Genomic DNA, 13,524 nt, shown 5'->3' with positions numbered 1-13,524 from the left:
ATTAAAGGAAATTGCAACAGGTGACTTTGTACCCTATTTTTTACAAATCCCTTGATCATCATTTAGCAATGTCATTACCTTTTTACCATCGTTGATCAGTCGTCTATTTTTTTCAACTATAAAATTTAGAAGTAACACGAAGTATTTCGACCTCGTAGGTGTAAAAAATTTTAAAGCCAAATCGCAAATTGGGTGATACCATGCCCATAAACTCCTGCGGATGTTTCATTTTAGTGTTAATCAGCAATCATTTTGATTGTAAAACCAAGGTAATGAACTTAAAGTCTAAGCTACAAGCGCATTTCCTATCAGCCCTTTACTACTGGACCAATGTTTTAGACTAAACTTTGAGGCTAAAATCAGTCGGAATTGAAAATTTCCTCCCACACTACTGATGGCTGCAGAAAATACAAGGACTTTTAAACATTTTTTTGTTTTTGTTGCTGCATTTGCTGCATTTGACTATACCGAGTTTTCAGGTTATTTTTTTGCTGTTTTAAAAATACATCTGATATCTAGGATTCGGAGGCATATTTATGTTGTACACATTGTAGGTCATGTAAAAGTAACTTCTTAACCGGCCAAACTCTTGCCTCTCTACTTGCCTCGAATTTGCATGAGCATGTGTTCTTTTCTGCTTGTTCACAGACACATGTGCTTCCAGTTGAGGCAAGAAGGATAACGTCGAGAAGCCGACATGTTCGCAATTAAGGACAAGGCATTAATTAAAGTATTTTGTAGCACCCATACAGCCTACTCCGAAGTAAGAAACCGCCCCTAGTTTCTAGTGTTTATTATTTCAGTTTGTTGAAATGCAGGTATTGTCAATTGGTCAGCGTTGTAAATAATATTGCACTTTCTTCTGATCGTTAACTACACCAGACATCTAAAAATCACGACATAACGTTTTGCAGATGTTGCTGGCATTTTCTTTTCCCTTATTTCTTCACACCCTCTTCAGAAAAAAAGCAGTCGTAATATATCCTGTTTGAGCACAAACTTTCAGGATCAAAGCAGGGTTTGCGATGGCATTAGTGAGTTCAGTGGGTACTATGAAATGTCAAAGTTCACTGCTAGAGCCAAATAAGCGAATCATTAGTGGATCATTTTAATACAAAAGCCCATTTCGATATTATTAGGTGTGAGTAGAACTGATTTCGGCTAGAAATATGCATTAGTAAACCCTTATAAAGTGGGTGCTGTTGGAAGTCCATTACTCCGACTTCACATCGCCTTTAAAATTCCAAAATGCAACTCGTAAATGGAAAAGATGAACCCAATACACGCATTGGAACCTTTGAATAGTATTTAAAATAACGCCCTACATTATTTTCCTGCGACCTTAAAAGATCTGGGCATAATCCATGCTCAGCATATGTAAATAGCTGAACAACCCAAAAATCTGCGTAAATATACTTCAACTAACAAGAAAACAACCAATTAATGAACTGAAGGGCAGAATAAAGCACTTTGGGCTTTATTCTTACCCAATCAGTTTATGTTTATGGAATCATAGGCTGCAAAAAGTGCCTTGTTAAAGTAGTAACAGATCCACTCTCACATACATCGATGTGCTAATAAAAGTCAAATTAAAGGCTTTTGGTGCTGCAAATTTGCACAAAGTCAGACAGGCTGATAGAGGTAGAGAGGAAGTGAGAAATCAGCCAGCAAGATTGGTGTAGGTGCATCGATGTGGTCTCTGGGACATCGGCCTCAACTTCGGCAGGAAGGCGGGCGATTGTGGTGGTTGCATTTGGATGGAAGCATCCAAACGATAAAGCATTGAGTAGTGTTTAAGAATAGGGCTGCGTTCCACTTGCAATTGGTCGAGACGTTTCGTGATTTTTTGGAGTGCGCTGCAGATGTCCACTTCCTGTGAAGAATGCTCTTCTTTCTCCTCACCATCCTCACTAGTTTCCGTACCAAATTCTTTCTGTTTCAGGGATAAAATCGTTAAATTGGATGTTTGCGAGCTTATTCTTTTCGGTGGTAGAGGCGGAGGAAGACTTTTATCTATGTGATTGACTTCTGGAGCCAAAGAGGCAGGTCGACTACGGCGCTTTTCCACATCCAGATATCGGGAGCAGCGAAGACTTAAAGTGGGGTGATCTGAATGATCACTAGGACTCCTTTTTAACCATGAATTAGCACAGAGAACATTTGGATGCTTAAGTCGCACAGACAGGTTTTCAGGCATTGTGGAACTGCGGTATGGAAGCACAGGAGCTATGGTCATTGTGCCTTCCTCCATAGGGGATTGTGGAGGAATTTGGACTGATCGCAGTGCTCGAACACGCAAATCCATGATCAACCGCGATAGTTTTCTCCAATAACGACTTTTACTATGGTGATAGGATGTAGTAGAACCAGCTTTTGAAGGTAAAATATGGTTAAGTTTCGGTGTCTGCGCACCTATTGGTCAGGGCGAATGACCAATAAAATAGCTTAGAGAACCTAACTTAATTAAAGTGAAAAAGGAGGTTTTTAAACGATTAATAGAAAAGATCAGAATAGCCCCATTTGTTAGTTTGTTTCGAAGTAATCTTTATAAAAATTGTTGCAGAAAATTGGACTATTTCCTTGCTGTAATCCTACTGACAGATGTTCTATACGATACCTCTTCATGCTGCTAATTCAAACAGTATTTTCTGTTCAAGCATCATATTTTTGAATTTTCTAATGATTTTTTTTGGATTTTGGGAATAAACCGACTACGTAAATGACATGAGTTATTCATTTACCTTGCAAGACATATGTTGTTTTGTTATTCCTAAAACTGTTTTTGGAAATCGCGCACTTACTTATTCCCTAATAATATCATGTAAGGATATATCCTATGGTCCTATATTACTTATTTTAGCTTTTACAAAGTATACTTTTCTATTTTGTATAAAACAAAGAACATTTATACACTGTTCTTACAGACTAACTCCAGCCTTTAGGTGAAATATTCACCCGAGACAAGTAATTTTACCGTCCTCTTATTCCTGAATTTACCCCCAAGCATGTGTCAAGCAAACGGTAAACAGGGATTCGTTTATATCAGCAGATTTTGTTATCACTTTTAATACGAAAATTGATGGCCAAATCCGCGTACTATGTTATCTACGATGAAGAATTTGACAACAGGGTTCAAAAGAGGCCTCTGCAGGTAAATACGCACCAAAAAAATTTGGCTTGATGGTACTAAAGCCATTAAAAGCAGCAAAATTTGGACGGTATTTGCATCTGTATTACCTCGGTGGAAGTTATATACTGTAAAATGCATAAAAATTGTCCTAATTTTGTGTTCCTTTGACAAGTTGTACGATTGCCGCTTAGAGTTATGCCAAATTTTCGTCACAGAATGTACTGAAATAATCAAAGGTAGCAACAAATTCTGAATGAGATGGGACCACAAATTTTACCCCTCAAACCTCCTGCAAAAATACGACTATTGTAAATAGACTCATAAAGTGATAGCTTAGCTAGAGCAATAAAGCGACCAATACTTAAGCATGCTGTTACAAACGGTATCATCAAAATGGGACTACTCGTCAGTAGCTTATGAGTTTGGCATTTGCTCTTATCAGGAAGCACATCACTTGCATCGGCGTGAATCTTTATTTCTTGACTATTAATGCACAAGAATTGGGTGGAATAATTAGCTAGTCTGAATACAGAATAAGGATAGTAATCATTCTACACAAATCAAGCAACTTTATGGGCCGTTTAAAATTTCATGACACCTATGCGTTACTGGCTACGAGTCAAATGATATGCTAGTAAGTAGAGGAACCATTTATCATATTTTCGGACTCATGATTCAAAATCTTGACTAAACAATGCAAATTTAAATAGAGGAAAGAAACACTACTAGGTTAGGTGCGGTATCATTACAAATAAATTATGGTCACTTAGCCAGTTTTTAAAATTGAAGTTTTTTGATTACGGTTTAATTTGTTTTTTTTACTTCAGTTGGCATTGATCATCCAAATTTATAGGCATCTTAAAGTCGAGGAATTACCCACTTTCTTAGATCCTTCCACCAACTTCCAATGTGAAATTTTCTTCTTAAAGTGATAAAGATGCCCCATTCGTTAAGAGATACTTATGCCTTGATGAGGAAAAGTGGTAATTCAGTCGTTAAAAGCCTAGTTTATACTCTTCCTAGATTTTATTTTTTAGGTAAGTTTAAGTTTGCAGCTCATGTGGATCAAAAGCATGAGCATTCAGCAAAAGCACAAATCCATTTTGCACCACATATCTGCATGTAAAATGATAAGAAATAGCAAACATGGCATATTACATGGTGAAACTTTTAGTAAATAAATACACCATGTGCTGCAACTGGTACTTGACGCAGTATCAAGATAGTAAAAACAGGGGCCAATGTCAATGTTTGTAAAAAAATTATACAGGAGATTGTGATATCGTATATTTTAATTGTAGTGTATTATGCGGACTAAGGTTGCATGTGACTTAATAAATCCCACAACGTTAAGACCTCAATGCAAATATTGTGATCCAAACACTTAGTAGAAGATTAGCTTTCTATCATGATCAGAATGCAAATAATCGTAAGACTCGATATGTAAACTTCTACACAATATCAAAAGGCCAACGTTAAAGCCACGGTTATATCTGAAATACATAGAAAGCCATAAGGAGTCTGTTCAGGTGGACGCAGTTATGTTGCCTAAAATTCTAACAATCCTGCTTCGATATGCCGTAGCTGATAGCAGGCTTTACAAAAAAATAAATCTATGTGGAAACAGCCATTAAAGTTAGTAAGGTGCATGTGATTAAAATAGAACTACGTAATTCAAAATAACAAAAAATAGATAGGACTTGGATTATTTTGGCTGATAGGCAGAAGTTTAGGGGATCATTATATCCCAATCACAAAAAGAATCACTTTTCATCCAATGATATTTAAAGTTGATATACCCTAAAATAATCCCTAGTTTTTGAAAGTTATAGGTTAAATAAATATCTGACTAAAACTTTATAAGGTAAGTACCACCTTTCAAAATTATTCTTTCCACGTACCAAGTGTTAATTTAAAAAAATTTAAAAAAAAACTATTAACAAACACTATACTTTTTATCAAATCTTTTTTTCAAGGAATCACTTGGCAAGGTCGAGGCCATCTTATCGAGAATTGCACTATCTCCGTTTTATATTCCTTGACCTGTCAGCAAATAGCTGACCTTATCTCTTTTCGGAAATCGTCACTTTTAAACACATTTATTTTAAACGAATCTTTTTTAATGGATTAGCAAATACGCTTGCTAATGGCAAGGGAGTTTTTTCTTTTACAAAGAATTTTAAATAATATAAAGCCAAAATTAATTTAAAGATGATTTTTTTGGAAAATTTAAGGAATAGATATCCTCCTCTATCAGAAGTGAGTTAAAAATGCTACTAAAGGTAGTTATTGTGCTGCATAAAAGAAAGGTACTTCAGTCGTTAGTTTAACTCGGCATTTTGACTACGCAGGCACTTAAGGTTGCGCTGGGTGACGTGACCTTTGGGCCAGGCCAGTAGCCTCTCAGCACTTATGAGCGTCGGCCGTACACATTCTGCCCTAGTGTTATGACTTCTTTGACTTTAGGAAAGACTCGGAGTGCTGCATAACTTCATTAAGCACATTGGCAGCATTCCGCAGTTACTAACAATTTATTTGTTTTAGCTGAAATAAATTAAAATAACAACTGCAATTTGCAGTCACGAGCCTATGACGATCATTTCATAAAACGCAATTGAAAACAAGGTCTCACTCAGATATGAGACGACTTCATTCTCAAAACACGTTAAATATTTGCTTTCGATAATTTTACAAAGGACTTCAAACAGTTAAAAGCAAAATAGAAAAGGCTTTTTAGCTTTAGAAGAAGAATCACTATTCTTTTCTATTCTAATGTATTTCGCTAAGACAAAACTTCATGAATGGCATCTTTTGCAAACCATCTTCTATTGTAAGGCGGAGCTGATTGCTGCCATTAGGCAAGCCATCTTGACAATCTCTTATCAAAGAAGATTGCAACTTTGCCATAAAGAGAATTGGATAAAGTGAATTGGATGTTGGATTTGTTCCCATCTTAATTAATTAGTCTACACATAAATAGAAGCGACCAACCAAGCACATAAATTGAAAACTCAGCTCAAAGGAAAAACGGTGGTCCTGCTATTTATAAAATAAGCTGACAAGACTACTTATTGAGATAGATATTAACAAGTCGTTAATTTTTATCATACTATTAGATATATTTCATTTGAAGACTTTGTCAGTAGGTAGACATGGTGTATCATATCGTCTAAAGGTGCTTTTTGAGTAAATTAACTAGAAGGCCCAAATTTTGCGTAACGATTGGGTGCTTGTCATCAACAGAAAAGAAAAAAACGATAAATTGTCATTTATTTTTAAAGCGACATTACACAGCTCTGGCTACTGCTTGTTTGGACTCGTTTATTTGACGCCTAACAAAATTTTACACCATTAAGAACATCCACATCCAGCATCCACAAGGTAAAAACCCTGATAAAAATTCAAAAAACAATTTTTTGGTCTGATATTATGGGTGCTTATAGATAATAAGGGCCTCAATCACAGAAAATCCTACCTAAGGTAAATGGTTGTCCTATACTGAAAAATCTTTTTTGGGATAAAATGCATCATAGGGATGGTTTTATGGAGATGAAATAAGGCAAATTATTTTATTCTCCTACATTTGTAACCGAAATGCTGATTTCATTAGGAGGAGATTGAATTCCCATGGTGCATTACTTTAAAAGCATTTTTAAGTAGCATTTAGCAAAAGTGCCGAAAGGAAAACTTCCTCTCTAATAAACGCTATTTATGTCTTCTGGTCAAAAACCCATTACTTTTTCAATGTTTTTGATAAGTTGATAATTTTGGAAACCACGTTTAGCAGATATTTGCAGAATAATACATCCATCAAATAGTTTTGAAGGATGTCTAAATAAATTTTAATTCAAAAAACTACCACCAGTTTAAATATTTGCGTTGAAAATTTGAGAATTGAAGCATCAGTGGAATTTTCCTCACAGTTGTGTCTCCGCTATCCAGGTCACAGAATTTTTCCCAAACAAGTAAATGCTATGAAACAGTTTAATAGCCATTGACAGGTTGTTAATAATAGTGCTATAACATTAAAGTAAAAATAATAATTTTTTAGTTGCACTCTTGGTTGCATTTTTTTTGTTGCAAAGCAAATAGGCGGCCCATGCCAAATCATAAAAGATTGACTGAATGTTTAGCGTCTGAGATGCCTCAGTATTTATTTTGCCCGCTTACAGTATTTAAGAAATCTATCATTCTGATAAGCTGACAGTGATGTGACAGATAAAAAAAAGTAGTGCTAAGAGTTGTCAATAAAATGATTTCAAAACTCTTATTTCTTTGAAATGATGCAAAATTATTTACATCCTATTTTATCTTTTTTCTGCTATTTCATCCACATTAGTTTAATACTGGTGCAAAATCTTCCTAAGCAATCATCTTCTCTTAGGTGCACATCCAAACCTCACATACTTAGCTAGGAGCTTTCAATTTTCATTTTGTTTACCTGCCAATATATTTGAACAGTGTTTTACCCTAGACCGGGAATTAAATTCGGTTAACTTTATTAGCCTCTTGCAGAAGAAAAGGAACTAACGAGCTTGGTGGTAAAAATTTGGGCTATAATCGGAGCTATGCAAGTACATCACCAAAAGCTGCTAAATTCGAGCGATACCAGTTTTGATATACAAATTAATTGTTTATTTGTCTGGATTCCCTGCTTGAGCTATCATGATTGGCCCACATTCGGACATAACTAATGCTAGCATAATGAGTTAAACAGTAATAATTAGTCTACTGGACCAAGGATAATGTGTTTTGGTATTGAATGCGACCAACTTTCCCCTCTATGCTGATAGAATGCGGAAGAAGATACACAGCCAGCTACCCACAATTGAAAAAGAGCCCAAAATATGTCCAAAAATGGTGTTACAGATGAGTAAATCTGTCCAATAGGTGGACTGCAACTTCGCGTTACAAAACCGCGCGCGGTATGAATTTTAACTCTGCTCGTTTTTTAAAAATAAAAACATTCTTTTATGAGTCTATGTGGAATGAGAGAAACTTACATACGGATGAAAGCCTAGTTTTCTTTCGCTCTTCATGAATAGGAAACGCAAAGTAGCAAATCTGCCATTTGGCAAGACTCAAGCAATCGCTTATTGCTAGACATATTTTGAGTGTTTTTTACTTAATTATCGCATTTAGAGTCACATATTGTAATAAACAAAATATCTAGCTTAATAATATGCCTTTTAAGTGGGTAAGATATCTATCTCTGGTCAGTATTATTGATCTTAGGGTTTTAAAATATAAGTAGAATGGAGAAGCAGGGAAAATATTGCACCAATGGCATTTTATCAGCTAAGTTATGGTAGCGAGCGATAGTTTTCTTATGTTTTATGCTTACGAAGCTTTTAAATAAATAGTGGTTTCACTCAAAATTTTTTTAAAATTATTTAATAAAATTTTGCTCTGCGTTGTAGCCATTGTTACATTACACTTCCTAAAATTCATGCTTCACGTAATCTAAGTTTATGCAAGCACTACGCAGTTTTATGAAGCCCCTTTTATGTTACTTATACTTTCAACTCTACAAATTTTTCACTCCTGGTCAGCAGTGGGTTATATAGAGGTGGGTTGATGAGAATCCTGAATATTACTGCCTCAACCTCATTCGAACCTCTACTTTTTATACATTCTAACATTTAACTTTCAGCTATACCTTTTTTATATAAATTAAATGCTTCCCTAAAACAGCAGGTTTTTCTTTAACATTTATGAAATTGCTTACAATACAAGCTAGTTGGCTGACTTTGAATTAAGTTATTTATTTTGTAAGAAATAGGGAATATTTAATAAGTACTTGTTTAGAATACGTTAGAAATCTTTACTTGGTAATGTCACTTTCCTCCTATTAACTGTTGAATATAGAGGTGCGGTTTGCAGTGAGCAAAACGTAGGTGCTTGACAGCTAAATACAAATTTCAAATCTGTCAACTCTAAGTAAATAAAAAATCAGTAAGATTTAAAGTGTTTTTTATACAAAGAGGGCCAAAAATATGAACTCCTTTACCTGAGGTTACCCCTTCCTTATCAACACAGTACGAATTTTACATCATAATTTATATAAGCGGTAGAGTGACAAAAATATCCTTTAGAATTTGAGCACTGTGTTGAGTGAACTGAACTCCTAAACTGTTATGGTGAAGAAGTTTGTGCAAGGTTTTCCACTTTTAGGTAATGAATTCAGCACGATCTCCAACCATCTTGTCTGCTTAAAGCAATTTAGATCACAATAACAAATATTTGTGCATTTCGCCCTGGTTGTGGTATTAAGATTAAAACTTTTTATTCAACTAATTAGATCCAGTCAATAAGAGCACAAAATAGGTTCTAGTCTTGCTTTTTATGATAAACTTCGCTTAAGTAGTTTGAGAAGGAGCTGAGTGTCTTAGTAGCAGAAAAAAAATGTTCTAGAAATTTGATTTTGGTAAATGAAAGTGTCTGCGTTACCTGTATTTTGGGTGAAGTGCATTTCTTTTGATTGCGAGCTAACCAGATATTTTAAGAGCGTTGTCAAAATTGAGCTATCTTCCCGAATCAATGTTAGTACTGTGAAGAGAAAAACAAAGGTGGTTTCTGAAGCTTCTTCCTCAAATATTGTTTCTATGCTTTGAAATTTCGGGTCTGATTAATAACATAGACGATTCACAAAATGAACGTCCTTTCTTTTATTTGGTTTAAAAAGCAAGCTTAATTATGCATTCTTCGAATTCCACTCGATTAGGTTCAAAAATATAATATCCCATAGTATAGTTGTCAGTGTATCACGCAATTAAAACGATTCTTCTTCTAGGAATCGGTAGATAGACCATTAAAATGCTAAGGCAATATGATTATTTGCAAATTTTATAAGACTTGATCCGATTTTTAGTAGGCTGGTAATAGTTAGTAGATGAAAATATTGTATAATAGTCCGGGTCCAATCCCATTAAAATCTTCACCACTTAAGTAACTTTCTTAAAACTGTATGGATGGCAACTTCATTAAATTGCGTCACACAAATCTACGTAATTGTCTTGCCTCAAAACAGTTCCCTTTTTAGAATATATATTGGAATACAAAGTGTGCTCTCTGTGGAGTTTTTGCACCCGGGTATTTTTTAAAGGTGTAAAAAGTCATGATACTTTGAGGATAAAGGCACAAATGACGTACATAAGGGTTGAGAGGTTACTGACATAGACCAAGGGCAAACCACAGAGTGGAAGTACAATGGTGGGGACCTAAATAATCGCGAATCCAAAAGGTGGAGTTAAACAAGTTACCAAAGTATAACAGACCATTGCACAGCAAGTAAATGTCCAAAAAGTTTTTAAGGATGATATAATAGGTGGATGCGATGCGATGTTTGTCATTACTGTAGGTGTTACATACCTTTATAGAACTGTTAGAATTGTTTTTGCAAAGTTTCGTTCCTATCTCACTTGCTGTCAAATTGGACCTGACGACCTTTAGATGGTCAAAGCAAATGTGCAGGCATGGAGAGCTTCGAGAATGACACTCAGGAAGGAAAGGCTATGTAAAGGATTACTTGCTTTAATTGTATGCCTATTCACAACAACTATTTCTCATGTCTCAGATTTAAGCCCTAAAGCTCCTATCATGTTGTCCTTCCCTGTAAGCATTAATGATTTTCATGACAAAGTCGGTACTTAGCATTCACGCCATAGTAAAACCAGATAAAAAAATATTAAAAATATGCTCAAAATGATAATGTTGCAATGTTTCATGCATAGATCATCAATGCTTACATGTCTTGAACATGCGTCCTACTTTAATACCTTTTTGACTAAAGTGTAAACAATTTGGATAATATTGGGTTGCTGAAGAGGCTTGTAAGCGTACCACAAAAGATGCCAAACAGAAAAAAAGTTTGCAGAAAATAGTGCGTAGTTAAAACATTTGCAATGCCAATTAAATTGCAGCTAAGATTAAGACAATCATCTTTTTGAATGATTTAAAAGAATTTTCGCTAAAAGAGGATCACAGTTGAAAAAAGGCAAAATTCTATCAACTCAACAAGACGTGGCCCACAATTTTTACATTTTCATTGCGAAAGCTAAATAAGTTGGTTTTTATTTGGACAGTTTTCTCAATTTTCTCAATTAATTAATTAATAGGCTGCTAATTAAGCGGTCCTAACTTGATTACAAGTTTTGCACACTTTATTTTCTTGAGCCAATAAATGCCTGAGGTGCATTTCATCTGGACATTTTAGTACTACAAAACAATACCAAGTAAATTTAATCCGTATCATACGCCTCTCTATGGCGATCCGAGAAGCCGAGGCGCAAAAAATGCAGCCGCCGCGATTGATGTCTGCCATAGTAGACGTCGAGTCAGAGCTGACTCATCAAAGACATAACTTCCACTATCGAATTGTCTCTAATAGACGAGGGTACCCAATGCTCCACTAATGACGTTATTTCTGACTCAGTTCCACTCGGACAAAAGTGCAAATCTTGGATGCCTTATTTCTTGTAATATCTGCACAGTTGCTTTAGTATGTTTTGGGAAACTTTGGTGATGTTTTGCAATCCTCCTAGAGTTCACCCCCTCAAGCTTTCATTAAAATAAAAAAGAAACTTGTTTTTTTTCGGGAAATTTAGCTGAAAATGGGGAAAGTACGGGGATTAGTACATTTGCTACAAAGTTATTAATACGTTTTAAAAGTGCTAAAAGTTTACCACAATGTAGGAAAAATTACTATTCACAATGTAAGCAAACGTCAATCCCAATTTTCCGAAGATCGTAGGTCCAATCTCCTGAAACAATATGATACTTTACTAGTTAATAGAGTTTTCTCAAAGACACAGATTTACCATTATATTTGTATTTAATACAGTTAGTAGACAACTTTTCTCACCCCTCTAATGGGCTCTATTTTAACCCTCGTCCTTAAAAACAGAGTAAAAATAACTTTAACGCTACTGAATTGCGCATAAGTAGAAACAAAGAGACATTGACTTACACCAAATAATTGCATGTGTGAGGTACTGGTCGCCAACACTGCAGGTGTAATAATCAATCTCCTTCACCTTTTCAACCGTAATTGTATGTCGCTCAAATACTGCCATGCTTCTGGACTCTAAATAATAAAAAAGTTTGAATAAAAAATTTAGCCAGACCTACCCAAATTGAGGATTTGAGAATGATCGCCGATTCTATTGAGAGTGCTGTTGTAGACCAGCTCCATTTTTTCTCCGTAAAAGATGCTTACCTTAAAATTAATTAAATGAATCAGAAATGTATTACCAATAAGAAACCGTTAGCAGGGTAAATTATTTCGTTACATGTGCAACAATGGGATTACTCAATTGTATCTACAAATTCACTGTTTGTGGGTCTTTAGAAATATACTAACTCCCCAAGACATGCATTTTTGCAAACCACTTCTTGATTTTATCAAATAAACATGACCATCGATAGCAGGGGAAGCAATTAACATGAATGTATTCTGTAACAGGGCTACAAGTTGTGATTATGAGGCGTCTGATAGATACAAGCGCATCGCTTTTATAGCATCACGTTCTATAAGCTATTAGAGCGAATTAATAAAATTTGTAAGTGATTTCATTAACAAAGCATAGATAAATATTCTTCCTCTCTAGCCAAGTATGAAAGTTGGCTACCTTTGCTCCCACGTAATTGGTAAAAACGCAAGTAAAGGTAACTGCTCTCAGCCCTGAGGCAGTGATCACGAGAGGCAAGGAGAATGCCGGTTGAAACATTTCTGCAAAATACGAAGACCGTACCATGAAATTGCTCAATCTTTGACAAAACTCACATTTAGGAGGTAAAATTCAAACTTACTGTGGTCAATATTATCCCAAGTTTTATTATTGAAAAAATAAACCGTTATTGGTACAAGATTTGCTGCGCCTTTAAAGGTAGCCCACATAAGAGCTGGAGACATTGTGCCCGACAACTTTATTCTGGTACGACTACGAGAATCTGAAGAAAAACCACAGTATAATATTCATGTAAAAGTGAATAAGACGATCACTACAAAATGGACTTTGGACAAAGATCTCGTTTAATGTTAAATCCTCACCGATACTATAGGAGCATTCAAGATGTTTAGTAGAGCAGCTACCTGCGGTGAATATAGATGACTCTGTATTTGTGGTAATAGACTATAAAAAAAGCCAAAATAGGTGCAAGCAAAGGAGGTAACATTCGAATGGGAAAGGATTAAGAAATGACTAACACTATACGTTCCGGGCAACCATGTTTCAAATACAAAGTCTTCTGTCTCCATTTTTTTAACTATCCAGTCGTCATCTATTGAAATGAAAAAGAAAAATAGAAACTATTTGGTAAAGTAAATAGAAGCATTATATATTTTGATTATGGATTTTGACACTTTGCCATATGTTCCTGCCGATAGATTGACA

General features: G+C 35.2%; 2 protein-coding genes across 2 annotated transcripts; both read right to left on the bottom strand. All coding sequences in view use genetic code 11, as the record gives it.

Moving 5' to 3' along the window:
• Nucleotides 1-1,235: 1,235 nt before the first annotated feature.
• On the bottom strand, nt 1,236-2,305 carry EGR_01987 (hypothetical protein; the record flags this gene model as incomplete). The annotated part of the gene is made up of 4 exons (XM_024491236.1): nt 1,236-1,295; nt 1,326-1,421; nt 1,562-1,632; nt 1,903-2,305. The coding sequence occupies 4 exons, from the start codon at nt 2,303-2,305 to the stop codon at nt 1,236-1,238; spliced, it is 630 nt and encodes a 209-aa protein (XP_024354379.1).
• A 9,087-nt stretch (nt 2,306-11,392) lies between these two features.
• Nucleotides 11,393-12,323, bottom strand: EGR_01986 (hypothetical protein; the record flags this gene model as incomplete). The annotated part of the gene is made up of 3 exons (XM_024491235.1): nt 11,393-11,512; nt 12,136-12,215; nt 12,260-12,323. 3 exons carry the CDS (start codon nt 12,321-12,323, stop codon nt 11,393-11,395), a joined length of 264 nt encoding a protein of 87 aa, XP_024354378.1.
• Nucleotides 12,324-13,524: the final 1,201 nt, after the last annotated feature.

Source organism: Echinococcus granulosus (assembly GCF_000524195.1).
Source record: "Echinococcus granulosus chromosome Unknown EG_S00008, whole genome shotgun sequence".
NCBI lineage: Eukaryota > Metazoa > Platyhelminthes > Cestoda > Cyclophyllidea > Taeniidae > Echinococcus > Echinococcus granulosus.
The sequence above is the reverse complement of the archived record's forward strand: the minus strand, read 5'-3'. Positions and strand labels throughout refer to the sequence as shown.